This window comes from Opisthocomus hoazin, chromosome 15 (genome assembly GCF_030867145.1).
Source record: "Opisthocomus hoazin isolate bOpiHoa1 chromosome 15, bOpiHoa1.hap1, whole genome shotgun sequence".
Classification (NCBI taxonomy): Eukaryota; Metazoa; Chordata; class Aves; order Opisthocomiformes; family Opisthocomidae; genus Opisthocomus; species Opisthocomus hoazin.
Genome location: NC_134428.1, coordinates 661,716 through 688,633, shown reverse-complemented (window position 1 = coordinate 688,633; position 26,918 = coordinate 661,716). Strand labels below are relative to the sequence as shown.

Sequence of the window (26,918 nt, the reverse complement as noted above, 5' to 3'; positions counted from 1 at the left end):
TCGCAGAAACTGCCGAGGGAGAAGGTGAGTCCAGCCAGTTTGCAGAGGTGAAAGCCATCCAGCTGGCTTTAGACATTGCCAGTTGAGAGAAGTGGCCAGTGCTCTATCTTTACACTGACTCTTGGATGGTGGCCAGTGCCTTGTGGGGGTGGCTGCAGCAATGGAACAAGAACAACTGGCAGCGCAGAGGCAAACCTATCTGGGCTGCCCCATTGTGGCAAGATATTGCTGCCCGCCTGGAGCAGTTGGTTGTAAAAGTGCCTCACATGGACGCTCACATCCCTAAGAGTCTGGCCACTGAGGAACATCAAAACAACCACCAGGTAGATCAGGCTGCTAAGATTGAAGTGGCTCAGGTGGATCTGGACTGGCAACATAAGGGTGAACTGTTTATAGCTCGGTGGGCCCATGACACCTCGGGCCACCAAGGAAGAGACGCGACATACCGATGGGCTCGTGACCGAGGGGTGGACTTGGCTATGGATACCATCACACAGGTTATCCATGAATGTGAAACATGCGCTGCAATCAAGCAAGCCAAGCGGGTAAAGCCTCAGTGGTATGGAGGACGATGGCTAAAATATAAATACGGGAAGGCTTGGCAGATTGACTACATCACACTGCCACAAACCCGCCAGGGCAAGCGCTATGCGCTCACAATGGTGGAGGCCACCACCGGATGGCTGGAAACCTACCCTGTGCCCCATGCCACCGCCCGGAATACCATCCTGGGCCTGGAAAAACAAGTCCTGTGGTGACATGGCACCCCCGAAAGAATTGAGTCAGAAAACGGGACTCATTTTCGTAACAGCCTCATAGACACCTGGGCCAAAGAACACAGTATTGAGTGGGTGTATCACATCCCCTACCATGCACCAGCCTCTGGAAAGTTCAAGCGGTACAATGGGCTGCTAAAAAACCTATCTGAGGGCAATGGGGGGTGGGACTTTCAAAAATTGGGATCCCCATTTAGCAAAGGTCACCTGGTTGGTTAACAACCGGGGATCCACCAACCAGCCTGGTCCTGCCCAGTCAAAACCTCAGTGCCCCGCAGAAGGAGATAAAGTCCCTGTAGTGCACATGCGGAACATGTTAGGGAAGACGGTTTGGGTTAATCCTGCCTCGGGCAAAGGCAAGCCCGTCCGCGGGATTGCTTTTGCTCAAGGTCCTGGGTGTACCTGGTGGGTAATGCGGAAGGATGGGGAAGTCGGATGTGTACCTCATGGGGATTTGATTACGGGCGAGAATAGTCCATAAATAAATTGTATAAAGTTAATTGTTAAATAACCCTGTCACTGTCTGTCATCACTGTTATAATTGTTATATTTTGTACCAGTAGTAGCATAGTGAGAATCATCCAGATTAAAGAAGGATGGACTTTTTCGATGAAAACCTAGCAGAGCACAGTGATGATGGAACTGGACCTGGTTTTCAACAACTGGCATCCAGCAACTTCATCAAGATCAACATCTCCTGCAGAATGTGGGCACGGGCCGCACCAGATACATCAGCCGTGAGCTCCGGATGCAGCAAGTGACCGCCCACCAATACACATCACCCCTCCTGCCACGGAAGACCATTACGACAGATGGAGCCCAAAGTCATGGATTAAATGAACTCAATGGACACTTTAGAGTGATGATCCATAGACTAAGGGAATGATATCTGGAGACAGGAGAAGTGGTGGTGATAAACTGGACAATGGGGGACCTGGGCATGACGTAGATGGTATGGAATAAATGGTGGATAATGTCCTGGGTTTGGCCAGAACAGGGTTAATTTTCACCGGACTCCAGGAAGGGGCACAGCCGGGGGGTGGGGGCTGACCCCACCTGGCCGAACAGAGCCCGGCGTTCCATACCCTGTGACGTCACGCTGGGTTCCGGTGGGGGGGGCGGGGCGGCGGGAAGGCACTCGCGGCTTGGGGGGACGCAGCACCGGTCCTGTTTCGGGAGAGCGGCTGTCTGGGTTGTACGGTTCGTTGTTGTGTTTTCTCCTTATTTGTATCGTTGTTGTTCCTGTTTTCCCTCTGTTTGCTGTTCTGTTAAACTGCCCTTATCCCGACCCACCTGTTTCTGCCTCTTTCTTTTCATTCTCCTCCGCACGCCGGCGGGGGGAGGGGCGGCCGCGTGGCGCTTTTGTTGCAGGCGGCAGCCGAAACCGAAAGTTTTTCAGCAATTTAAGTCACAGATATGATCTGTAATGGGACAGATGACACTAACTGCATCTGACCATCCTAATATACTCCAGATGTTTATCTTTGCAAATATTGTTAGCTTGCAGTAGACTTTGTGCAAAGGTAGCAAGAGGAAGAGAAGTCTGTCTTTGAATTTTAAAGCTTTCTTTGCATGTGTCATTTTGTGTCCTTCTGTCTACGTGACTCGCAGCACTACACTGCACGTTCTGCGGAGCCCCTGATCTGCTAGTGACATTAACGGCTAGCTGGGTGGTGGTGGAATGGTACCAGTTCTCGCAGTGCGATTCCAGTAAGGAATTTCAAACTAGTTAGACTTCCCTAAAATCCAGAAACTCATTTACCAGTTCAGGAAGAGGTGGTGGTGTTGCCTTGTCCTGCCAGTGCTGAGTGCTGTATGTCCTGGGTTCGGCGAGAACAGGGTTAATTTTCACCGGGCTCCAGGAAGGGGCACAGCCGGGGGGTGGGGGCTGACCCCACCTGGCCGAACAGAGCCCGGTGTTCCATACCCTGTGACGTCACGCTGGGTTCCGGTGGGGGGGGCAGGGCGGCGGGAAGGCACTCGCGGTTTGGGGGGACGCAGCGCCGGTCCTGTTTCGGGAGAGCGGCTGTCTGGGTTGTACGGTTCGTTGTTGTGTTTTCGCCTTATTTGTATCATTGTTGTTCCTATTTTCCCTCTGTTTGCTGTTCTGTTAAACTGCCCTTATCCCGACCCACCTGTTTCTGCCTCTTTCTTTTCATTCTCCTCCGCATGCCGGCGGGGGGAGGGGCGGCCGCGTGGCGCTTTTGTTGCCGGCGGCAGCCGAAACCGAAACAGTTTTTCAGCAATTTAAGTCACAGATACGATCTGTAATGGGACAGATGACACTAACTGCATCTGACCATCCTAATATACTCCAGAGGTTTATCTTTGCAAATATTGTTAGCTTGCAGTAGACTTTGTGCAAAGGTAGCAACAGGAAGAGAAGTCTGTCTTTGAATTTTAAAGCTTTCTTTGCATGTGTCATTTTGTGTCCTTCTGTCTACATGCCTCGCAGCACTACACGGCACGTTCTGCGGAGCCCCTGATCTGCTAGTGACATTAACGGCTAGCTGGGTGGTGGTGGAAGGGTGCCAGTTCTCGCAGTGCGAGAACTAATGTGATGCATTGTATCAACATCTTAATGCTAAGATGATCTTTAGGATGAAGAAAGTATTTTAAACAAACACCATGTAGTTCCGTGCAACATCAGTGCTTTTTGTTCTAGACAGTGAAGTTCTGTTGTGTAGTCAAAGCCGTAAATGGAATGAAATGAGGTTGCTTTAAACAAAGGTTTCATAAGTTGTTGAAAATCAGTTTTGAGGAAAATGTCTGAAATGTTTTGCAGAGGTGAATCTGGTGCTGGGAAGACTGAAAACACAAAGAAAGTTATTCAATACCTTGCTCCTGTTGTTTCCTCCCATAAAGGAAGAAAGGACCATAATATTCCCATAAGTTTGGATATTTTATCATTTGTTTATTGTTCTTTTTGAAAACTACCATCTTTGCATTTAAAAAAACCATAACTTTTTTATTAATGATAAGCTGTAATGTAATCCACATAATTTTCTCAACTGTTATTTTCTCTTTAGTAGGGTCTGAAATGAGCAGTTACATTAAAATTTCCAGTTGATGTTAGCTGTTTAACTTCTGAAATTAAAGGCTTTATGCAACCATTGTAACTAGGAACGGTATCAAAGCTTTCTGATGCAGTGTATGCCAGTTTTCCAAAAATTTAATTAACTTGGGCAAGTCTTAGTGAATTTAGTTCCCACAGATGCAGTTTTCAGTACTATATTTGTGAACAAGCTTTCTGTTCTTTCAAAAATTATCTTGTAAATAAGAAAAATCATCAAGCTTCAAAACTGCTGTAGACTTGATATGTCTACAAGCGAGCAGCTAATAAAAAGCTCTAGTTTTAGTACATTACAGACAAAAGCATATACACTTATGTCAGAGTCTTGGGTTTTTTGGTAACTTGTCACTAACTGATTTATGTAGAACTTTCTTCAGATTTACTGCTAGACTTCAAAATTCACAATGAGTTTCTATCAATGTTTTACTTTACGAGACATGGATGGGTTTGAATATCTGTTGCTATGAGCACTTGGATCTCTTTGCAGTGGAATATTAATTCAACTTGCTAGAAGCAAGTGGCTTGCTATATTCGATACTGGCGTATGTGGTTGGAAGTTTTCAAACTATATCAGACTCAGAAGCATCAGCTTCTGTAATTTCTAGTGTATAACACTTAATATTAAGATATTCTGGAATGTGTCAAGACTCAAACTCCTAGAAAACCAGGAGAGGACTTTTGACCAGTCTGTGAAGAAAAAAAAGCAAGAATTTGAAGTTGGAGAGAGGGAAAGATTGCTCTGCAGATAGATTTGGAGGTCTTAGGAGGATGCTGTGACTGGAGTGTCGGCAGCATTAGCATTGTCATGTGCTAGGGGAATACATGGCTCTGCAGAATGTTATTTAGAAAGTCGTCCTTCAGAACTTGTTTTCTGTGTGGGTTTTGATTTATAAATATTCTTGGATTTATGGCTGTGCAGCCTTGAACAAAACTAGTGTTTTTAAAATTTCTACAGGAGTATAATTGCCTACAACTTTTTTGGGGGGAAGGGAATTATGCAGAGAATGGAACTGCACAGAGTTTGTATACCAAGTACTTCTAAACACACTATTGACAGCTTGGAATGCACCAGGTTGAAGAGACTTCTGTGAGCCTCTTGTCGAGCCTCCTTTCAAAATATGCTTCCCTTTAAAGCTGAGTTTTGAAAACCTTGTGTGATGAAGATTATACAACCTTTCTGCAAAACTTTTCCTGTGCTTAACCACTGCAACAGCCAAAAATAGGGGTTTAAAAAGTACTCCTTGTTTGTTTGGCTGTGTTTCCATAAGCACTTTGTGCCAGTACCTGTGCTAAAAGTAGTCCCCTTTTTGAGTTTTGTCATCGTAACAATTCCTGTGGCCACTCACTGGGCTTGGAGACTGCAGGCTCAAACTACTGTTCTGAAAGTCATAGAATCATAGAATGGTTTGGGTTGGAAAGGACCTTCAAGATCATCTGGTTCCAACCCCCCTGCCATCAGCAGGGACATCTTCCACCAGACCAGGTTGCTCACAGCTCCATCCAACCTGGCCTTGAACCCTGCCAGGGAGGGGGCAGCCACAGCTTCTCTGGGCAACCTGGACCAGTGTTTCATCACCCTCATGGGGAAGAAATGAAGTCCATCTGGCTTTAGATGAAACAAGTTTCCTCTGTTTGTTGCGTGGCTGCATAACTGATATGAAGTGAAGGCACAGAAAAAAGCTGGGGTGGAAGATGTTGGTGAAGGGAAGGATGAGTTGCTCAGTCTAATGCAGTGCTGGCTAATTCTGTTTAAGTTGCTGGTTGAACTGGAATCTAATTCTCTACTTAGCAGCGTGATCAAATGGGACAGGAGTTTAAGATGGTGGGTGTAATCAGCTGCTTCGTGAGCCATCGAAGACTGTCACGATGAAGACTGGAAAAGTTTTTATTCTTTGTAAAACATAGTTCAGACACAGTAAAAAGAATAGGGTAGTGTCCTGAATAGAAGTTTGATACTTTGATTGTGCGCTTCATTCAATGCACTGCTATAGTAAGCCAGTACTGAATGAAGTATATGTTTATGAAAAATGCAAAATGTTCACGTAACCTAAACCGTTTTGAAAATACAAATGAGTCTTGCTTCTGTAACAATTAATTTTTATTTATATACTGCAGTTGAAGAATGTCTAATCTACACACCTAACACTCAAAAGTTAGGAAGTGTCAGAATTGGTTATATTTAAGCAGCCTTAACTTGTTCCTGTTCACATATATATTAGAAAACTGTAGAGGGCTGGTGGTGATCCGTAGTATCCATCTGTACAGCCTTTGCACTGACCTGTGCACAAAGATGATGCTAAACAGGCTTGTTAAATAGACAGCAAGTCATGGATTTACTTTTATCCATCCTGTAACGAATAATTATCAGTGCTATGCATATTACTGAGACTTCTGAAAGTTGCATGGATTTTTTTTTATGAACAATTTGTATGCTGATGAAGGAATAATTATCTTCCCGACACCATTCTGAAGTGTAGGGTTAACTTTGTCTCTTTTGCCTGACAGGCAAACCTTTACAGGGTGCTGTAGAAGTATTACAAACAAACGCAGCCCCCAGTTTGACACCTCAGGCCATGGCCAGAGTAACAGTAATGGTCTGCCATGCCACAAATGCTCACCATGTACGTTCTCCAGCGGCACTGGCTGTGAAATGTTTGGCTTACGCAAGGAGCATCACATAGGAGCTCTACTCATCCCTTCAACAGCCTTCTTGTGTCTGGCATTCAGCTGTTTGTCTGTGACACTTTTCTTTCCCAGCCGCCCTGTTTCATCACAGCTGGTGGCTGTGTGCCTGCAGAGGAGTCCTGCGTAGCCCTTGGCACGTCATCCCCAGGCAGGGGTCCTGTGGGGAACGGAGCCAGTAACACAGTGTAACCACGGAGGGTGGAATTACAGCGCCCAACAGCCTGAATACTAACGTTTCCTAGTTTTTGAGTGTTTGAATCTGTAGCCACACTGTCTCTTTTCTGTTTAATCACAAAGAATGTTAAAGGTATTGTCTTGGGCACAGTGCTAGGAAGCGTGGGTGGGTGGTGGTGGTAAAAAGGTAGAAGAGAAGCTTTAGTGCTTGTGGGGCTTGGCAGAGCTAGGTGAGACTAGGGTAGTCCCTTCAATTAGGAATTGAGTCTGGGCTTTCTAGAGCCAGGTGATGGAGAGCAGGGAGAAGCGCATGGCAGTGAGTTATGAACAGGCTCATCTATAGATTGAAGGTGGAATGAAACTGAGCCTGAATCCTTGTCTGCAGTGTGCTTGGTTGAGCATCAGAACTAACACGTGTACAGTTCTAGTTGGTGCGTAGCAAGGGAGAAAAGATGGAAGATATCTGTTGTAAATAACTGGAAGCTTTAGCTTCACATCCAACACATCTGCGCTCTAATGAATTTGGGGGGAGTGAGGTGGTAGTGTTACGAACTTTACCAGTAAATCTGCATATTTTATCTGCACCAGGCATATTGTGGTTTATTCGGTTGTTAACCAGGTCATACATGGACCAGCTTTCTAAAGGCAACCATTGTGCTTTAGCCTGGGCATCTCAGACCAAAGGTGACCCACACTGGTGTCTGTTGGTCTGGTCAGCTATCCCATGCTCCTAGGCCAGCATAGGAGCCTCTCTTGCCTTTGCTCTCAATTATTCCTCTGTAGACTCAGGTGGTGTGGAGAAAAGGTTATTTAGAATGAAAGGGTGAGGAAGAGAACAAGGACAGGTAACTGGTGAGTGGAGGGGGGGGCTCATGTGTCCAGAGAGGGGTTTTGACAGATTAAGCAAGGAGGGTAGGGAGTAAACAGAGTCTTCTAAACTACTTGGCTTTGTGGCTCATCAATCCTGTGTGCACTAAGTGGCATGGGAAAGAGAGAAAAGAATGAAATCGTGTTAATGCATGTGTTAGAGCTGCTTTAATATGGTAAAGAAATGAGTCCTAATTCTGACTCTTGGGCTCTGCTTTAGTTTAGAAACTTTGTGTTTTTGAATGGGGAGGGAAGTCAGTGCAAAATGTAGAAATAACTAAAAAAAAGTTTGCATACACAGCTTTCCAAAAGAAGGAAAAGTGCTGGTTGTCACTCACTGCCTGGGGGCTGCCATGAACTTGCAGGTTCTCCAGGCTGCGTGAGGTTAAGGGGGTACTCTAAGCTGGACTGTGGACATACCTGGACCCTATTCATGGTCAGATACCTGAAATGGGCAGGTGTGTTCCATCGTGGTAGTGTGTGAAGTAAAGTTCTATAAATAACTGCATCCATCTACCACCGCTGTATCCACTTCTAGGCATTCTGGTACTGTGTACCTCTGGTTCAGGTGAATGGAATTAGACTTTTGTTCACTTCCCTGCTCCTCAAAGCCTTCACATCCCAAACCCACTCTTATTGTCACTAAAATTCAGGTTTCTAGGTGGTGCCGTTTTAAGCTTCAGAAATAGAAGCATAGAATCACTTAAGCTGGAAAAGACCTTTAAGGTCATCGAGTTCAACCGTAACATAATTACTGGTACTTGCAGGTTAATGATGGCTTTCAGTGACTGCATTTGCCTTTGTAGCTGAAATACTAAATTGTTTAATCTGTTTTATGAATTTCAGAAGAAATATAATTGGCTTTGAAGTACAGGATCATGGGTAGGCTCATTCAGACTGAAGCTCCCCTTGGTGAGGATTTCCCAGATGAGCTTTAACTGCCCTAATTGAAACACAGAAGTTAAGTGTGTGTCTGATTATGTTCCGTTCTGCTTCTAAGTGAGGACAGAGATGGACACCCTGAGGAAGCAGTCTATCCTGTCTGAAGATAAGCAAAAGAAATGCCTCTTATGTTCCGAGGTGTACCTATCCTTCTCCAGTGATTTCGGAAGGAGCGGTAGCTTCATACTGAAACATCTAACCTTATTTTTAGATCCTGAGTTGTTTTCTGAGCAGGTATGATGCAGCTTTGCAAAATTCACATCACTTAGCTGAGTAAACTAAACCTTTGCTAGCTGCTTTACAGAACTCTGTCAAAACCTGTTATTCTTCACTAAAACAGTGCTAGTTGCTAGTTATTTAAATTAGTAGACATAAACGGAAGAAGTGTGTGTCTCTCTTGGTGTGAAAATTTCTTGTGGTCTGAGTTTCACCACCGCGTTTTCTCCCTAGGCTCTCCGGTGTGAAGCTCAAGATTGTTAAATTTGCTGACTGAGACGAGGGAATAGGGGAATTGAAAATTTCTGCGTTTCTGCAGAAACTGCAAATTTGGATTTGGGGGATTTTTTTGTTTGGCTTTATTACACTCATGTTCCATTTACCCTTTTTTCTGGCAAAAGTTAAAGGTATTCCAGTTTTTTAAGACTTTGCTTCTCATGTGGACGGTAATTCTTGAAAGAAAGCTTCTGTCTCGATTGTAGGATTGCCTTTCTTAAGTACTTGAAGTACAGGGCAAAAACAAAGCCACAGGCTCTGTAAGTATTGCTTTCCTCTTGGTTCTTTCATAACCTTTTTGATTTTTGAAAAATAGTGATGATCTTATCCGTAGAAAAACACCTTGCAGTGACTAAGGCTGTCGAGACAGTTACTTGGTGTTGTGGGTTTATTTTTGTTGTTGTTTGTCAAAACTGTGGAAAGCAGGGCTGCCGGAGGCCCGGCCAGTCTGACTAATTGAAGTCTTGCTTGTCTTGCAAGCCCCCCTTTCTGTTTGTTGGAGGACCAAAATTCCAAATTTCTGAAGGTGAGACCAGTATGCGTGGTGGAGATTCTGCTCTTAAGTGATGGTAGTACCAAGTGATAGCTCTCAAAGCATTTCAGGCTGCTGTTGCGTTATCTATAGAGTTTGCGCCTGAAGACTTGTGGGGTTTGACCAAGTGGAAGCTGAGACACTGAGAGCTTTAAAAGGGAGATATTTGCCATGCATTCTTTCCAATTCCATGGGTCTTCCAAACCTAAGAGCTGGAAACAGTGTTTATCATAGCTACTGTTGTTCATTGCAAACAGACTTCCAAAAGTGTAAAACAAAGGCTGTGCTAAAACCAGACCTCCTGTGTGTTCAATTCCAAGTCTCGCTTTCTTGGAAAACAAGTGTTCATGTCTCTGTACGGTTCCAGTTGATCCGTAGTATTGACAGGTCAGTCACTTGAAAAGAAATCTGTATTATATCTGGTGTATGAGACCTCTGTATGGATTTTGTATATTCAGTTATTTGTGTTGCTTAGAGACTATTGTTGTGGAGTCTCCTTCTCTGGAGATATTCAAGACCTGCCTAGACGTGGTCCTGTGCAGCCTGGTCTGGGTGACCCTGCTTCGGCAGGGTTGTTGGACTGGGTGACCCACAGAGGTCCCTTCTAACCCCTACAATTCTGTGATTCTGTGATTCAAATTCTATTGTAGAAGTTATTCTTTCTCCCCTTTCTCATGGCTAGGAAAAGAAGCTGATGGAGGATCCAATTGCTGAATGTACTTCTCAGCTGGCTGAAGAAGAAGAAAAGGCCAAAAACTTGGCCAAACTCAAGAACAAACAGGAAATGATGATCACTGATTTGGAAGGTTTGTTCTTGCTACATTTGCCTGTTAACAGGTTGTACATCATGCGAGAAAGGAGTGGATCACTTATTACAGAGTATGCAGTATCTGGTCCAGTCTGCTAAGTGTAACCTTATATGTAGATACCTTAATAGCTGTTGCTTTTATCTAAATCTTGAGAGAATAATTTATTGCTTGCAAGCCTTGTTGCATTTGGCTGCTCAGTCTTTCTCGTGTTTAATTTGTTAGCTTTTCATTTTTGAGAATCCATTTTATTTAATGATACACTCCAGAAATTCATGTTGTTGCATGCATCCCTTAGTAACAAGGTAAAACATCTGTCTCTTGGGAAGGCGCTACACTTTTCTATAATAACACATTAGAACAACATATTTCTGGAAAAATGTTAGTAGGCATTCATTAGCCTTCTAATATTTTTTGAATAAGCAAATCTGAATTGTTCTGCCTTTCTTGATGCTTTGTTTATCTAAAATGGTTCAATTTCTTTGGCCATTTATTTCTGATTGTTTTGCCTGTGTTGTCACGACTGGATTAGCCCTATATGTAACCTTTCATGATGTTATGGTGGGTTTTTTAATTACTTATGGTTGTAAATAGGTATTGTGCAACATTAATAAACTGCCAAGCCAAAGTTGCAAAATATAAGGCAATGTTGCTATCTGCCCTAATTTGGAAATATTTTTTTCGCTTACTGTTATGGGCTGTCTTGCTACATATTTTAATACTGGTGCGCTTATGGAAAAATACCAAAGTTTAGTCTTATCTGTGTAGGAAGGTATTGAAGTAATATGAGTAATAGATGATTGATGTACCTTTTATTTAAAAAGCCTATTCACGGAATTTAAGATGGGCATAAGTAAGCTGTACTCATTGGAAAATAATGCTTGAGTAGTTGTGTACTTAAATTGGGACTAGTGTTTCTGAAGATACTTGACAGATGTGGTTGGTTATGGTGCTGTTCCCAGAGTGATGACCTTAGAAATGGAAATTAAAGCTTAAATATAAGGCATGCAACTGCTTGGCTAGTAAAGCACAGTAAAATGATACTCTCTGAGACAATTCAAGAAGCCATGAAGGTCACTCTGCTAGGGTCTTGACACTGGTAAGTACTGAAATTTGGGGGGGGGGGGGCAACAAAAACCCACAAAACCCAAAATACCCCACTAATTCAGTTTACTGTGAGTTTTCCCCATTGCGAAATTGTGTCTTATGACACTCTTCTGTCACCTGCCAGAAATATAATGTAAAAACAGAGAAAAGTGCTATTTTTTTTTTTTTTTTGAATGAGGAGCTGTTTAGAGAAAAAAAATGTTACTTTAGATTGTCTGGAAAATCCCAAATACCCCTCGGTAGCCCTAAGATATGATTCTTGAACATGGCTCCATTTCCATGTAGAAGATGTCCTGATCTTGTAGCAGGCTTAGGAGGGGTGTGAGAAACCCCTGCACTGAGAACCCACAAAGTATTGAACAAGTCTAATAACTTACATTTATTCTAATAGATGTTGAATTGTGCTAATGCTATGCTAAGCAAAACCTTCCTGTGACTTCAATATATTACATACCTGGTCATTAGCTAACTGTAGACAATGCAGCCAATAACTATCTTAATCAGACCACAGGCAGATCATCTAAATGTATTTTATTGCTAGGGCACTGATAACTGGATGGTGTTCACAAAGAAATACCTTAGGGCAGGAGTATCTTGGCTACACAAAGAAATTACTGGAGGCTATCAGGGTTGCAAAGTCTTGCTAAATATCAATGGGATGTGAGTTAGTGGTACAGATACTTGCAAAAAATGTTTATCCAAGTTTTCTTTAAGTTACACTATTTTCCAGTAGACCTTTTGGAGTCTAGCCTAGCCCTTCCACAACTATGCAAGCCATAATTTTTTCCAGTCTGTAGTTCTTCATTTTTGAATCCCGATGTCTGCGATCACCTGGCCGAGCAGCTCAAACTGCTCTTCTGTTAGATTCTATTCCTTATTTTTCTGTCAACATGTGATTATGTTTGTTACCTTACTTCAAACTTTTTTCTCCAGTCATTGACTTTTTCTTGACTTTCTATCTGAATCATGCAGTTCTACTTTGCTATTTCATCTTTCCCAGTCACCCTTCCAGCTGCAGTCTGGAGAAAGAATTGACACAGTGTATATTAAACTTCCCACCCTTCTTGCTGTCCCATTGCCCTGCCCCTGAACCTTCTGAGGATAACAACAGGAAAAAATTGCTTACAAATATAATCCTTTACTTCCATAGAGGGCTTAAAAAAGGAGGAGAAGACCCGTCAAGAATTAGAAAAAGCTAAAAGAAAACTTGATGGTGAAACAACAGACCTACAGGACCAAATAGCTGAGCTGCAAGCCCAGATTGAAGAACTGAAGATCCAGCTGGCCAAGAAAGAGGAAGAACTGCAGGCTGCTCTTGCTAGGTCAGATCATGATGGAGCTTTATGACTACAGAAGTGTGGTAGAAACCTACTTTCCCAGACAGAATGTCAGCTGACTGCAAACTGATGAGTTAAAACTGGGAGTGTTCAAGCAGAAGCCAGTTCATGTTTGTACTACAGCATCTCCAGACACCTGTGTGTTTTGCGTAGACAGGGCAAAAAAGGAACTCAATCTTTCATCACCATCCTTGCTCTATAAAGCTCCAAAACCAATGTTTCATCAGGGCTTAATAGCACTTTGGCTCTGGAAGCTTTTTAGTCTCCCAGAGTTCAGCCTCAGGAGGGGGAAAAAACATGTAATCGTCGAGAGTGTTCTTAGTTCGTCCAAATACTGGATAATGTCTGTCCAACTCAATCAAAGATCTGTGTGGTAGTCTCGCAGCCACATGTTATAAACTAAACACCACCTGAGTTTTCTGAGTAATGATCTCTAACTTTGCAGGAAGAGACAGTCCTACAGACAAGGGTGCATTTTTGGGAGTGTTGAGGTCTACAAAACTGGAATACCTGAATGCAAACTGGAAAGCTTGATCATTCCAGTAGTGCATCTGTAGTACCTGGGGCACTGTGCTCATTAGGATCTTGAGAATAAGAGTGCAGTAGTGGCTTTGTCTATGAAATTTTAGGAGGTGGATTTTGTTCAAGTGGGAAAGATGAGTTATTTTTTGAGTACATAACTTATACTAGACTTATGAGAAGTGATCTGAAGCTATGAAATATCATTAACTGTTGTGGTTCTGTTTAACAGAGGTGATGAAGAAGCAGTTGAGAAAAACAACGCACTGCAAGTGATAAGAGAGTTGCAGGCTCAAATTGCAGAACTGCAGGAGGATCTTGAATCTGAGAAGGCATCTCTCAACAAGGCGGAAAAGCAGAAAAGAGATTTAAGTGAAGAGCTGGAGGCTTTAAAAACTGAAGTAGAAGATACCTTGGATACCACTGCAGCACAGCAAGAGCTGAGGTAGGATCATGTGTCTGTATAAGCAGGCACCATTAAAATTCACCTTGAATTTACAAAAGACTAAAATGTTGATTTTTGATAATTATTGATGCTTCCTCTAGGACAAAGCGAGAGCAGGAGGTGGCTGAACTGAAGAAAGCTATTGAAGAGGAAACCAAAAACCATGAAGCACAGATCCAGGAAATCAGGCAGAGGCATGCTACTGCCCTGGAAGAGCTCTCTGAACAACTGGAACAGGCCGAAAGGGTGAGCAGAAAATTAATTACAGAAATACATTTTTCAGCTTCAGGACTTTTATAAGTAACATAAGTGGCGTGGTCACTTCCAGTGATATCTGCAGATCTAAATTGTCCTGTGTACATACTTAACTACTGCAGTTGAATCAAATATATCCTGCTGGTTTGAACATATAGCAACTTTTCAGATAGATGCCAAGACTATCTAAAAGTGTTTGTTAGACCTGGAAACAGTGCACCTAGAGATAAGTTGATGTAGTACTTTTGTGGGAATTCTCGAGCAGCCTATGTGCTTATTTGGTGAAAAGCAGTTCTCTGCCTAAGCGAACTGCGGAATGGTTCCAAATAAGGTAATTGTCATGTCGACACTCACAAATAACAAACTGTGAGTACGGGTAGCATAAAAGTTCTTCCAGCCACTCTTCACTTTATGCTTGTACCGTGACCTCCAGTGCTAGATATCTGTGGAGTATCTTGCTGATTTGCAGAGTTCTATTGTGTCTCTGGTAACCCCTGCCAGAGCAGAGGAAGCGGCACACCTGGACAACGTGGTTCCTACTAGTGCAGCTACAGTGTCTTTGTTCAGAAGTAGAATTAATCCAACACTGCCAAAAAAAAAAAAAAGTATCTCTAGCTTGTAAAAAAAAAAAAAAAAACACTTCAGTGACTAAAACACCTCTGAGGCAGGAAGGACCTGATTATAGAACTGATGAGATGGATTAATTATTTCTTATATTCAGATGCTGGCAGAAGAAAAGAACATTTCTGCCAGATATGCAGAGGAAAGAGATCGTGCTGAAGCAGAGGCAAGGGAGAAGGAAACCAAAGCACTGTCTCTGGCTCGGGCTTTGGAAGAAGCCCTGGAAGCTAAGGAAGAGTTTGAAAGACAGAACAAACAGTTGCGGGCAGATATGGAAGACTTAATGAGCTCAAAAGATGATATGGGCAAAAATGTAAGTAACTTTCCAGACCCTATTTTGTTATGAACTGCACAGGGAACAACACAGGAAAATTCCCTGGTTGGAGAAGTGTTTTTGACACAAATATGGAACGTTTTGAGGCTGATTTGTAACCCAGAATTCTGGAGGAATTAATGCTCAGAACAAGAGGGTGGTCTCTATTAAGATGAGGCCTGTTCAAAAGATGTGAAGACTTGGAGAGCAACAGTTGCTGGCCCAATGCCTAATGGCACTTGTGCTGGATTTAAGAGCTTGTCTTACTACTACTACTTTTTCTCTGTGAATATTGCACAGCTCATCTCTCCATTCATCTGCACGGATGTTTGTTTGGTTCTCTAATCTGTATCTTAGAGATGCTGCTCTCCCTGTTCTGATTGTCCAGTTTGGAGCATCACAAAGTGTAGTGTACTGAGTTCATATAATGTCTACTTTTGCTGTCAACTGCTGATTTTGAGAGGGTCTGATTAATGTTTGTGGCTTAGGTCCATGAACTGGAGAAATCAAAAAGAACTTTAGAGCTACAGGTTGAAGAGATGAGGACTCAGCTTGAGGAACTGGAAGATGAACTGCAGGCCACAGAAGATGCTGAACTTCGTCTGGAGGTGAACATGCAAGCTATGAAAGCCCAGTTTGAGAGAGATCTGCAAGCCAGAGATGAACAGAATGAAGAGAAAAAGAGGATGCTGGTTAAACAAGTGTGTATCTTACTGTGCTTCACAGTGGGAAGGGCGTGATGATCTTTTGACAAAGCTCTATGGCTTTGAGAACTTGCTACCAGGAAAATAAAACTCTGTGCTTAAAGATCCCATCCTATAGAAGTCCCAAGCACGGATCTTTACCAACAAGACAATAGGTCTTGTTGTGGATTAGCCACTGTTCATGTTAGTCTGCCAGTGATGGTCCTCCAATTCAACTGTACCTTGCCTCCAAAGCACTCAACATGCAAGTAGATTTGGCTGTTGCTGCATGGGTGTCCTTCAAGCCCGTCCTGTTTGGTGTACAGCAACAAATCCATGGATGCCGACATAGACTGAAAGACTGTAATTAAGTGAACAGTTTCTTAAATGAAAAACGTAGCAAAGATTCCAGATTTGCCAGACTTGAGTCTCTTCAGATCTACCTTATGATACTAGAATTCTAAAGAAATGCCTTTAAAATTTCATGCTTGTAGGAGAAGATAGATCTAAATTAACATTTCTAAAGCTTTAAGGAAAAAGCACGTAATATTTCAAGATTTATCACAAGAAAACAAAAACTTACTGAGAATTACCTGTATAGAGATCTCCTAGAAATAAATAAAAGCATTGACCTGGAAGGCTTTTGAAGTTCCCTGCAATGCTGAATTGCTATTGTCTTGCACTGGACAAGAGCTCCTGACCTGGCATGAGGAGGGAGGCTTGATTCAAAAGAAACATATTCCTTCATGTTGGTAACCTGTGGCACTTCTGGCTCACTTTTATTGTTGTATGAGTTCATCTTAGTTCTTGTTAGCTGCTTTCTTAGATACTTTGCTTCTCTGTTTTCTTTTGAAAAAAAGAAAAGTTGTTGGTGTATACATTCTAGTAGCACATCTGTTTCAAAGAGAATTATTTCTTTTTTTTTTTCTTGAGAATGTGTGGTGATTCTATGTCGTATTTTCCTCTTAGTGGTTCGATCAGAATTAGCAACATCTGCCCCCAAGTCATACCTAAATGTAAACAGATGTACTGGGCCAGAAGCTGATCATGAAGTAGCTGAACAGATGAAATGGAAATGCTTCAGATGCTGAGCTCTTTTCTTTATTTTCCTTTTGTCAGTTCAGAGATCTCTGCTTCCAGTTTGTGGATTTTTTTGCCGTCTGCAGTGTCTTCCCATGTAGCTTGAGTTCTGTAGGCTCTTCGAATCGAGTAATGCTAATTCTGATCTGCAAAGGCCTTTTGGATTCATCAGCCATTTTGTTAGGATTTTGTGTTTGCTCTGTTCCTGGAGCTTGAGCCTGTTAAATCCCTTGATTTCACAGGTGCGAGAGCTGGAGGCAGAACTGGAAGATGAGCGCAAACAGAGGGCTCTTGCTGTGGCAGCCAAGAAGAAAATGGAGATGGATATGAAAGACCTGGAAGGTCAGACAGAAGCTGCAAACAAGGCTCGAGATGAAGCAAGCAAACAGCTACTTAAGCTCCAGGTAGGCACAGCAAATCAGCTGAGCTGCTTTCCCTCCTGCTGACAGTCTGTCAAGGGTGCTGCTTTTCGTTACATGCATTTGTAGTGTGAAGGCAAGAAGGAGTATCAGACTCAGCTATGCTGGCACACGTCACAGTATCTGGCCTGAACTTATCAGACGCTCAAAACTCCTCTCATCCTTTTGTTGCTAAGGAGTTAAGATTGTCCCCCACGTACTTCTATTCAATAGTCATCATTTTCAACGCTTTGCATAAGGATTTACTGAGGATTGCTTTTGAGGCTGAATCCTAAAATTTAATGGTTGTTTGTATCTTTGAATTGACTGATTTCAGCTCAGCTCTTGCTGATTGCTACTTCCTCTAGTTGAGGAAGCCAAAAATGCTCCAGAGAAATAGGAGGAGTAAATTTTAGTTGCTTTGAAAAAGCTCCAAGATGCCTATTCTTTTTAGATTGGCAAGAAGAATCCAGTACTTGTGTCAAGGATTTATTTCCCATTCCCAGAGAAATACTCCGTCTTTAGTAGAGGTCAGTTTTCCCAAGGCTTTCAGTGCCATGGCCCAAAGCTGCAGGAGTATGAGGCCGTGGCAAGACCATGTAAAGCATAGAGCAAACTGCATTGCCTTTCTGCCCTGTCCACTCTATTCCTTGGCAATCCTACTTCAACTGAATGAGGGCTATTTTGGAACTTGGTCCAGGCGCTGGATGAGAAGGGAATGGAGATTAAAGCAAGAAATGCTGGTACCTAGCAGTAGCGGCTTCTCTATTCCCAGAGGCTGAGTCAGTTACAGAGTTCATACCTGATCTCTGTACACTTTCATGCAAGCACCTGAAATAAGTGGTCTCATGACTGGTGGTATTGCGAAGATGCAGGTACAACTTAAATGCAGTTTCTCTAGCTTTATTCTTTTAGCATCTGAAGTCAAACTTGTGTGAATTAAGATATCAGTCTGTGTTAAGTGTCTTACGGGAAGGATAAGTATGTGCTTCTACGTTATATGTGCAAAATGGTGAATTGTGGTACTTCTACACTGAGAAGTTTCTTACCTTGAGTACTTGTAATAGGTTTTATCAGTCAATTTAAGTAAATAGGTTTGTTTTTTTCCAAGACAATTGCAAGAGCATTACCTATCTACTACAAAGGTATCTCTACTACCTCTACTAGAGGTTTTTTCCTACAAGAAATATACTAATAAATGAAGTGAAGTCTTCTAATGGGATATTTCTGATGAGGAGTGAGTGATGGAAAGATGAGAAAATGAACGGTGTAGACTGAAAGAGGGTAGATTTAAATTGGATATAAGAAAGAAATTCTTCACTCTGAGGGTGATGAGGCACTGGCCCAGGTTGCCCAGAGAAGCTGTGGCTGCCCCCTCCCTGGCAGTGTTCAAGGCCAGGTTGGATGAGGCTTTGAGCAGCCTGGAAGGTGTCTCTGCCCGTGGCAGAGGGATAGAACTCTGATCTTTAAAGGTCCTGTCCAACCCAAACCATTCTATAATTCTATGAAAATAAGAACTGAAAATAAATATATTTAAGTGGAATGAAGCCACTTTAGGAGGAAGGTCTTGCCTCCTAAGGGCAAAAAAGCATCAGAGCTACTAATAAATCTGGTGGTTGTCCTGCTGTATCATGGCTTATTCTTTCCTCTGCTCTCCAATTGCAGGCTGAAATGAAAGACTACCAGCGGGAGCTAGAAGAAGCCCGTGCATCCAGAGATGAGATCTTTGCACAGTCCAAAGAAAGTGAAAAGAAGCTCAAAGGTCTTGAAGCAGAAATACTCCAGCTCCAAGAGGTGAGATTGAAATCCAAGAAATCTGTTTTTCTTTCTAGAGAAAAGGGGAAGGCCAGAGTGTGTTTGTTTTTTTTAAAAAAAAAAAAAGTAAAAAGCCATCCAGTGAGTTGAACAGAAAAGTGGGAGCCTGGAGATGTTTCTCTTCCTCACTGCCCCAGGTCATTAGTGAGCTTCTTATAGCTTTGTAGGAATCCTTCTAGTAGTCTGGACTTCCTTTCCCTGCCTGGGTAGCAGGGAAGCCTTACTACTGCTTAAACAGATTTCAAGCCTCACTAAAATTTGCAAGGTGGTTTGAGAGTCTCTGGAAGCTGTGGTGCACAGTGTCAGTACTAAAACTGGTCACTGGAAGTATATAAAAACCTAACAATCTCTCCAGTACCTCAGTGGACCATGTAAGTCTGTGGAGGTTTATCTCTCTGCTATCTGAGGTCCTCATGCCTTTCTTTTACGGGCATCTGTTCCCTCATTGTTGACAATTCATGTAAGAGCTCCAAGTCGTGCTACATATCGCTGTCACTTATCTCCGATTATCTCCGTTGTCTGCCACAAGGTTAAACGTTTGAGGTTTGAAGGCAACAGAATTGCCTTGTGTGAGAGACGGCCTCTTTTTGCCCTGTTAGCTGCAAAGGTTGAAGCAATCACTCAGCTTACACTGTACTTAATGTTTGAGACTTTTACCTACAACTTACTAGAGCTTCTCCATGTCATTCTTTCACAGACTTCAAACTTGTCAGTCTTGCACTTGCAGTGCATTAGATTGTGTCCTTCTTGGTGAATGTCTGGGTGTTTCTACCACTCAATACAATTTCACAATACAAGATTCAGCGCTGTTATACTTTTGTGCTAAAAATTCATTTTCTATACTTTGCTTTCAGTCATGCTACGTACTCTGTAGAAACCTAAAAAATTTGCTTAATTTAGTGCCCACGTTATACTTAATGAATTAGAGCATGTGACAGAACGGTTTTCTCCTCCTGCTTAGGGCTTGAATGTTACTGGCCTTTTCAGGGGACGGGGAGAAGTAAATTCATAGTAGTCATGTGGCAGTTACGGGAGGGAAAGATCAAGGAGATGCGTCCTCCTAGCTTTTATAGCTGTTGGTTCTGTTTATCCATTAAAAGACCTCGGCGATATCACACTTCACAGCATCTCCCAGAAGTTATTAGAAGGCATAATCGTTTGCAGAAGTTTTGAGATTCCTAATGCTGTAATGAATATTTCCTAAACCTTCACAGGAGTTTGCTGCGCCTGAAAGAGCTCGTCGTCATGCTGAGCAAGAAAGGGATGAGTTGGCTGATGAGATTGCAAACAGTGCTTCGGGAAAGTGAGTCATCAAATGTATTAATTGTGCATCTGAAGAACTTCAGGCACCAGCAGCTGCAGTTCTTGGTAGCCTGCTTGCAATTTCTGTATTGACCTGTTGTCCCGATAAAAATTCCTTCTTGTTACGAAGAGAATTGCTTACACAGTAGCTTCTCGTTACAGTTTGGAATGTCTAAAGTATCAAAAGCAAAATAGCCAGTTGCTTCGTATCAGATCTGAGCGTGTCTTGACCCAAATACTTCTTTTCTAGGTCAGCGCTGCTGGATGAGAAGCGCCGGCTGGAAGCTCGGATTGCGCAATTGGAGGAAGAGCTCGAGGAAGAGCAGAGCATCATGGAGCTTCTCAATGAGTGGTTCCGAAAGACCACGTTGCAGGTGAGTCCGTTGGTGGCAATGCTGTAGGGGCAATCTATGTTTCAGTGTGAAGATAAGTGGAGGATCTGAATAGCACCAAATGATCTTCTATCCTTCTCCTCTGAAAGGTTGACACGCTGAATTCTGAGCTAGCTGGGGAGCGGAGTGCTGCCCAGAAGAGTGAAAATGCACGGCAGCAGCTAGAAAGGCAGAACAAAGAGCTGAAAGCCAAGTTGCGGGAACTGGAGGGATCCGTGAAGTCGAAGTTCAAGGCAACAATTTCTACTCTAGAAGCCAAGATTGTGCAGCTAGAAGAACAGCTTGAGCAGGAAGCCAAGTAAGGAGAAAAAGGAAAAAAAATTCTGTTTGCTTGTGTTTGCCATGTCTGAAACCTCTGTGCCTTAGGTTTTTGTAGGGCTGAGATATGAGCTTCTGGCAAAGGCATTGGGGTTTCTGATCAGGAAGCCTACTGTTTGGGGGACACATTTTGACAAGAGAGCTGCAAAGTAACTGGGGTTGAAATTTTCAGAAACGATTTGCTCCGTAACTGAAGCTGCTGAATTAACTCTGGACATTAACGAGGTGAATATGTTGACTGGTAGTCCCAGGATGCACAAGGTGATGCAGAAGTTTCTTGAGACAAGATGAAACATCGCCTTGAGACACCTGGTCTCTTTGGTTAGAGGAAGCCAGTTGAAGAGCTTAGGTGTGACAGCTTTAGTTGGTTGAGATGAATCCTGTACTCTGCAGAAGTCTTTCTGCAGTGAGCTCTTCCTGTCTATCCTTGTCATCTTGGTCCTCCAAATATATGTATTTGTTTTAAGCTAGTTCCTCCCAGAATCTGAAGGTCTTATAACAATCTTTTTTCTTTTTGTGCTTTTGGCTCTATGGGAGGAACATGTTACTGGTTAGCAATAACTCTGTAAGAAGCACCTTGATATCCCTCTTTTGAGCCTGCATACCATCCTGGTATTGCTCCAGTGCTAAGGCTTCATGTTTTCAAAGCTGCATCCCAGCCAAGCACCAGCACGCTAAAACTGTTGCTGCTGTTGATGGTGGCAGGCGTGTTAGGAGAACTCAAGTATCAGTTACACCATGAGGCGAGAGCCTTTCAGAAGGAACAGATTTTGTCTTCCTGGCCTTCAAGTACTGGGACAAATGACGGCTTTTGATTATTCTAGGGAAAGAGCAGCTGCTAACAAACTGGTCCGTCGTACGGAGAAGAAATTGAAGGAAGTCTTCATGCAGGTGGAGGATGAGCGTCGACACGCAGACCAGTACAAGGAGCAGGTAGGTGGAAGGGCTTAGATTTTGAGGCCTATTTCTCAGAAAACGTAAATAAAACCATACTTTTAGTAGAAAGGGCTTGCTAAGAAGCATGTTAATGAAAAGATTTTGGGGAATCTATCTTGATGACTAAACCACTAGAGTAGTTCCCAGTGGTCAAAACTTCCCCGTGATAGCTCTGATGTGATGGTCCGTTACGCATCCTGGTCTCCCAGACCCAGGAGCTCTGCAGTGTTTCCAGGAGCCCAGGCTGGAATCTGCAGTGAGGCTGTGCTGGTTCATCTCCAGCTGGAGTGGTTGGGTGGACAGGACGTTGGCTAACTCCTGGTCGTGGCGTTACAGCTGTCTAGTTTGATCCTGAGTCCCTGGGTTTATATTTCAGATGGAAAAGGCAAATGCCAGAATGAAGCAGCTCAAACGCCAGCTGGAGGAGGCCGAAGAGGAAGCCACACGTGCAAATGCTTCCCGATGTAAACTTCAGCGTGAGCTGGACGATGCCACAGAGGCTAACGAGGGCCTGAGCCGGGAGGTCAGCACCCTGAAGAACAGGCTGAGGTAGGTGGTGCCAGTGGCGGTGGGCAGGGTTTGTCTGAGCCCTCGTGTGCCCACAGACTCTCCGCAGTGCATCCTTGGGGAGTATCCAGCTGTGGAACTGCTGGTGTTAGGGATGTTCAGCTCAGGAAGTGTGGGCTGGATGAGTGCTCGGTGCGGTGGATTGAGAACTGGCTGAATGGCAGAGCTCAGAGGGCTGTCATCAGCGGCGCCGAGTCTGGTTGGAGGCTGGTAACTAGTGGTGTGCCTCAGGGGTCAGTACTGGGCCCAGTCTTTTTTAACTTCATCAGTGACCTGGATGAAGAGACGGAGTGTACCCTCAGCAAGTTTGCTGATGACACCAACCTGGGAGGAGTGGTAGATACACCAGCAGGCTGTGCTGCCATTCAGCGAGACCTGGACAGGCTGGAGAGCTGGGCAGAGAGGAACCTGATGAGGTTCAACAAGGGCAAGTGCAGGGTCCTGCACCTGGGGAGGAACAACCCCACACACCAGTACAGGCTGGGGCGGACCTGCTGGAGAGCAGCTCTGTGGAGAGGGACCTGGGTGTTCTGGCAGACGACAGGTTGACCATGAGCCAGCAGTGTGCCCTGGGTGCCAAGAAGGCCAATGGGATCCTGGGGTGCATCAAGAGGAGTGTGGGCAGCAGGGCGAGGGAGGTTCTCCTTCCCCTCTACACTGCCCTAGTGAGGCCCCATCTGGAGTGCTGTGTCCAGTGCTGGGCTCCCCAGTTCAAGAAAGATGAGGAGCTACTGGAGAGAGTCCAGCGCAGGGCTATGAGGATGGCGAGGGGACTGGAGCATCTCTCCTACGAGGAGAGGCTGAGGGAGCTGGGCTTGTTCAGCCTGAAGAAGAGAAGGCTGAGAGGGGACCTTAGAAATGCTGATAAATATCTGCAGGGTGGGTGTCAGGAGGACGGGGCCAGACTCTTTCCAGTGGTGCCCAGTGACAGGACAAGGGGCAACGGGCACAAACTGAAGCAGAGAAAGTTCCAGCTGAACACGAGGAAGAACTTCTTCCCTCTGAGGGTGACGGAGCCCTGGCCCAGGCTGCCCAGGGAGGCTGTGGAGTCTCCTTCTCTGGAGATATTCCAGACCCGCCTGGACGCGGTGCTGTGCAGCCTGCTCTGGGTGACCCTGCTTGGGCAGGGGGTTGGGCTGGGTGACCCACAGAAATCTCTTCCAACCCCCACCATTCTGTCATTCTGTGATTTTTCCAGTGGCTGGTACCAATCCCTTTTTTTTCCCATACCCACTCCAGTGGGAATGTCTCAGCATTTTCCTTGAGAGCAGCTCTTGGAGATCAAGGTCTCTATCGAATACAGATGGGAGACAGCAGTGGTGAGGTTGCTGCAGAACAAAACCATCTCGGGGGCAGAGAGAGGCTTATAGGAGTGGCAGGAGGGGTGCAGCGCGGCGCTGCACAAACGAGTAGTTGGTATTATTTTAGAGACCCTGCTCTGTTTAGGACTTGGTCTGTGCTCGGTGCTTGTACAGAGGCAATATTTTAGGTTGCTTGGGACTTGCAAAATTAAGATAATGGTAAGCGCTAAGCAGGAATACCAGAATACCGGAATGTTTGCGCACAGCCTGTCTTCTCCTTGGTCAGAGAAGGGGTTTCAAGACCCTGTGTGTGAAATTTGCCCTGTGGCTGGGGGCAAACTGTTCCCCCATGGTTCAGTGCGGAGGTCTTCCTGGAGCAGCCACCAGCATGGGGCCGTGGGCTGTGGGCAAGCCACGACCCTTCATGGATTGTCTGGTTGCTGTTCGCAGGAGGGGGGGCCCCATCACCTTCTCCTCCAGCCGATCCGGGAGACGCCAGCTGCACATCGAAGGGGCCTCGCTGGAGCTCTCGGACGACGACGCGGAGAGCAAAGGCAGCGATGTGAATGAAGCGCAGCCGGCGCCCGCCGAGTAGAGCCCCGTCTGTACCCTGCTTCAGATATACTTACAACTGCTTTTTTCCTGTAGTAAATAAAATGGAATTGTCTCTGTTCAGTGCATCTATTTTCCAGATACTCATTGTATAGCCTTTTTATAAAGCATCATGTGAATAATGGAACTTTTTTTTTTATTAACACGGAAACTTCATTCGCAGAGGGTAGGTGGTTGGGGCAGACCCGTCGTCATGACTATGCATGCTTTGTTGTACAGACAGCATCCTTCCGTTTCTCCTGTGCTCGGGTGGCCCGTGGCTGTATCGAGTCTGGTGGATCATTGAAGACCAAACTGCACCTGTATTTTTTTTTTTCTTTTCTCCTAATTGTTGTGATCAGCACACAGTCAGCGAGTGAACTGTGAAAAGGCCTTGGGAAGTGTTAGAGGGAGATGTAGGGATGAACGAGTAGCGTCCATTTTTAACCTGCAATACCCTTTTGAAGTGTTCTCAGCACCTGCTTCATCAGTTAGCGTTCCTGCAGTACAGGCAAACTGAAACAGCGTCGCCGTTCCTCATCTGTACAGTACTTCTGCGTTTGTAGAGACCCGCTATCACCACGCCCGAGAGATCTGTGTATATATTAAGGCTATTATAATGTGAACACCAGTGGAAAATAAACAGACAACGCAGGCGAAATTAATTTATTAATTTAGGGCCGAGTGAGTTAGCCTTCAAGCCGCAGAGCCGAGCGGCTGCACGGTGCGTGGAGGCCGAGGCGGTGCGGCGGCTCCGGCGGGAGCAGCTCCGGGGCCGCGCGGGGCGGGTGCGGAGCCGGCGGTGACAGGGGTTCAGCGACGGATGTTGCCTGCCTAGGAGCTGACATGCCAGTGGATGTGAATCCTTTTTGTTGTTGTGTTTTGTTTTTTTTTTTAATTTTGAACAGTATTACAGCGAGTAGTTAGCATTCTTTTTGTTTAAATAGCTGAAAAACTGACTTACAGAAAGTGCCTTAGACACTACAGTACTAAGACAATGTTACATATATAATTTGCCCATATAACAATGATTTAATGTATTCATTTTGACTGTGCTTCATATCACGTACCTCTCTAGTCCAAGTGGTATTACTGATATTAGTGACAATGAATCAGTGTTAACTAGGAACCTTCCTCTGCCACATACTCAAAAACCGTGGATTTCCTTTTTTGGTTAAAAGCTTTAACATCTGTCACAAAGGTTTTGGTGTGTGTGTTTGGATACTTTTAATAAAAGTGGCTGTTGACCACCAGGCATCTGACTGCAAATATCTTGTTTTCTTGTATACCCATATTTCTAGACAATGATTTTTGTAAGACAATAAATTTATTCATTATAGATGTGGCCGCCTGCTCTGTTTACTTACAGGAAGAGCTATCTCCTGAGGCTGGCGTAGACCTTAATAAACAAGAATATGACTGGAAGCTGCATTTACCCTTCTTCCTCTTTTGTTTGCTCAGGGTTTTTTTTCTCTTTTGACCTAAACACAGTGTAAATGGCCTGGTCAGGGCTGAGCCTTTGTGTTGCCATTAGAGTCCAAAGTCCCCTCCTGCTGACCTGCAGGGCTGGGACCCAGGCAGAGGCCCCATGGCTGCCTTCAGCGGGGTCTGGGCTTTCTGCTGGGCGGTGGAATCTCCTGTTTCGGAGGTCCCAGTGTGCAGTACCTGCCTCCCTGGCCCAAGGCAGTGATGGCGTTGGGTAAGGCCAAGGCTGGCACTGGTGCCCTGGGGCTGGTCCCTGCACAGAGAAGGTGGACCAGCGTGGGGAGCTGATAGGAGCAGGGAGATGGTGGGCTTAAAACTGGAGTGAGAGGAGAGGGGTGGGGGAGAGCAGGAAGCCCCTGCCTGGGCTCTACAGTCCAGGGCTGCTGTCAGTGGTCCCTCTGGTCCCAGCAAGCCCGGGCTGAGGGAGCCTCCAGCACCGAAGGGCTGCTGGGGACCAGAGCTGATCCCAGGCACCCGCTCCTGGAACCCAGTTCAGTCAGGGGTACCGTTACCTCAGGTGTCTCCTTCAAGGCAGTGGCTGCTGCTCCTCCTGCTGTGAGGACCATACTGGGGAGGGGGCAGGGGCTGCTGAAGGGCTTTTCCCTGCCTCTCTCATGGCTTCCATACCTCAGGGCAGGGTTTGGGCCACTACCAGGCACAAACACAGGCTGGGCAGAGAATGGGAGCGAGAGCGGCCCTGAGGAGAAAGGCTTGGGGTGCTGCTGGGTGAGAAGCTGGACACGACCCAGCCGTGTGTGCTTACAGGGCAAGGGGGGGATTCTGCCTCTCTGCCCCACGCTGGTGAGACCCCCTGGGGTACGGGGCTTGGGAATGTGAGGGCCCGGCTGATGAGGATGTGGGTGAAGCTCCAACCAAGAGGTTGCCCAGCGTGAGTCGGTCAGCCCCATGCATTACGGCTGCCTCAGCTAAGAAAAAAAAGGAGGGTAACTGTCACAGGCGATTCCCTGCAGAGGGGAACAGAGGGCCCGATCTGCTGACAGGACCCATCCCAAGGGAAGTCTGCTGCCTCCCTGGGGCCCGGGTCAGGGATGTTGCTTGGAAACTCCCTGGTCTGGTGTGATCCTCTGACTGTTACCCCCTCTTGG

The 26,918-nt window shown here is 44.9% G+C and overlaps 1 protein-coding gene across 1 annotated transcript; it reads left to right on the top strand.

Annotated features, from left to right (window-relative positions):
• Positions 1–4,684: 4,684 nt before the first annotated feature.
• LOC142363300 (myosin heavy chain, embryonic smooth muscle isoform) lies at positions 4,685–24,331 on the top strand. The gene is made up of 16 exons (XM_075436812.1): positions 4,685–4,722; positions 9,490–9,535; positions 10,224–10,347; positions 12,605–12,776; positions 13,543–13,755; positions 13,857–13,995; positions 14,735–14,944; positions 15,433–15,645; positions 16,950–17,111; positions 18,771–18,899; positions 20,135–20,223; positions 20,473–20,596; positions 20,704–20,912; positions 21,757–21,865; positions 22,245–22,417; positions 24,187–24,331. Exons 1-16 carry the CDS (start codon positions 4,685–4,687, stop codon positions 24,329–24,331), a joined length of 2,295 nt encoding a protein of 764 aa, XP_075292927.1.
• The last annotated feature ends 2,587 nt before the right edge of the window (positions 24,332–26,918 follow it).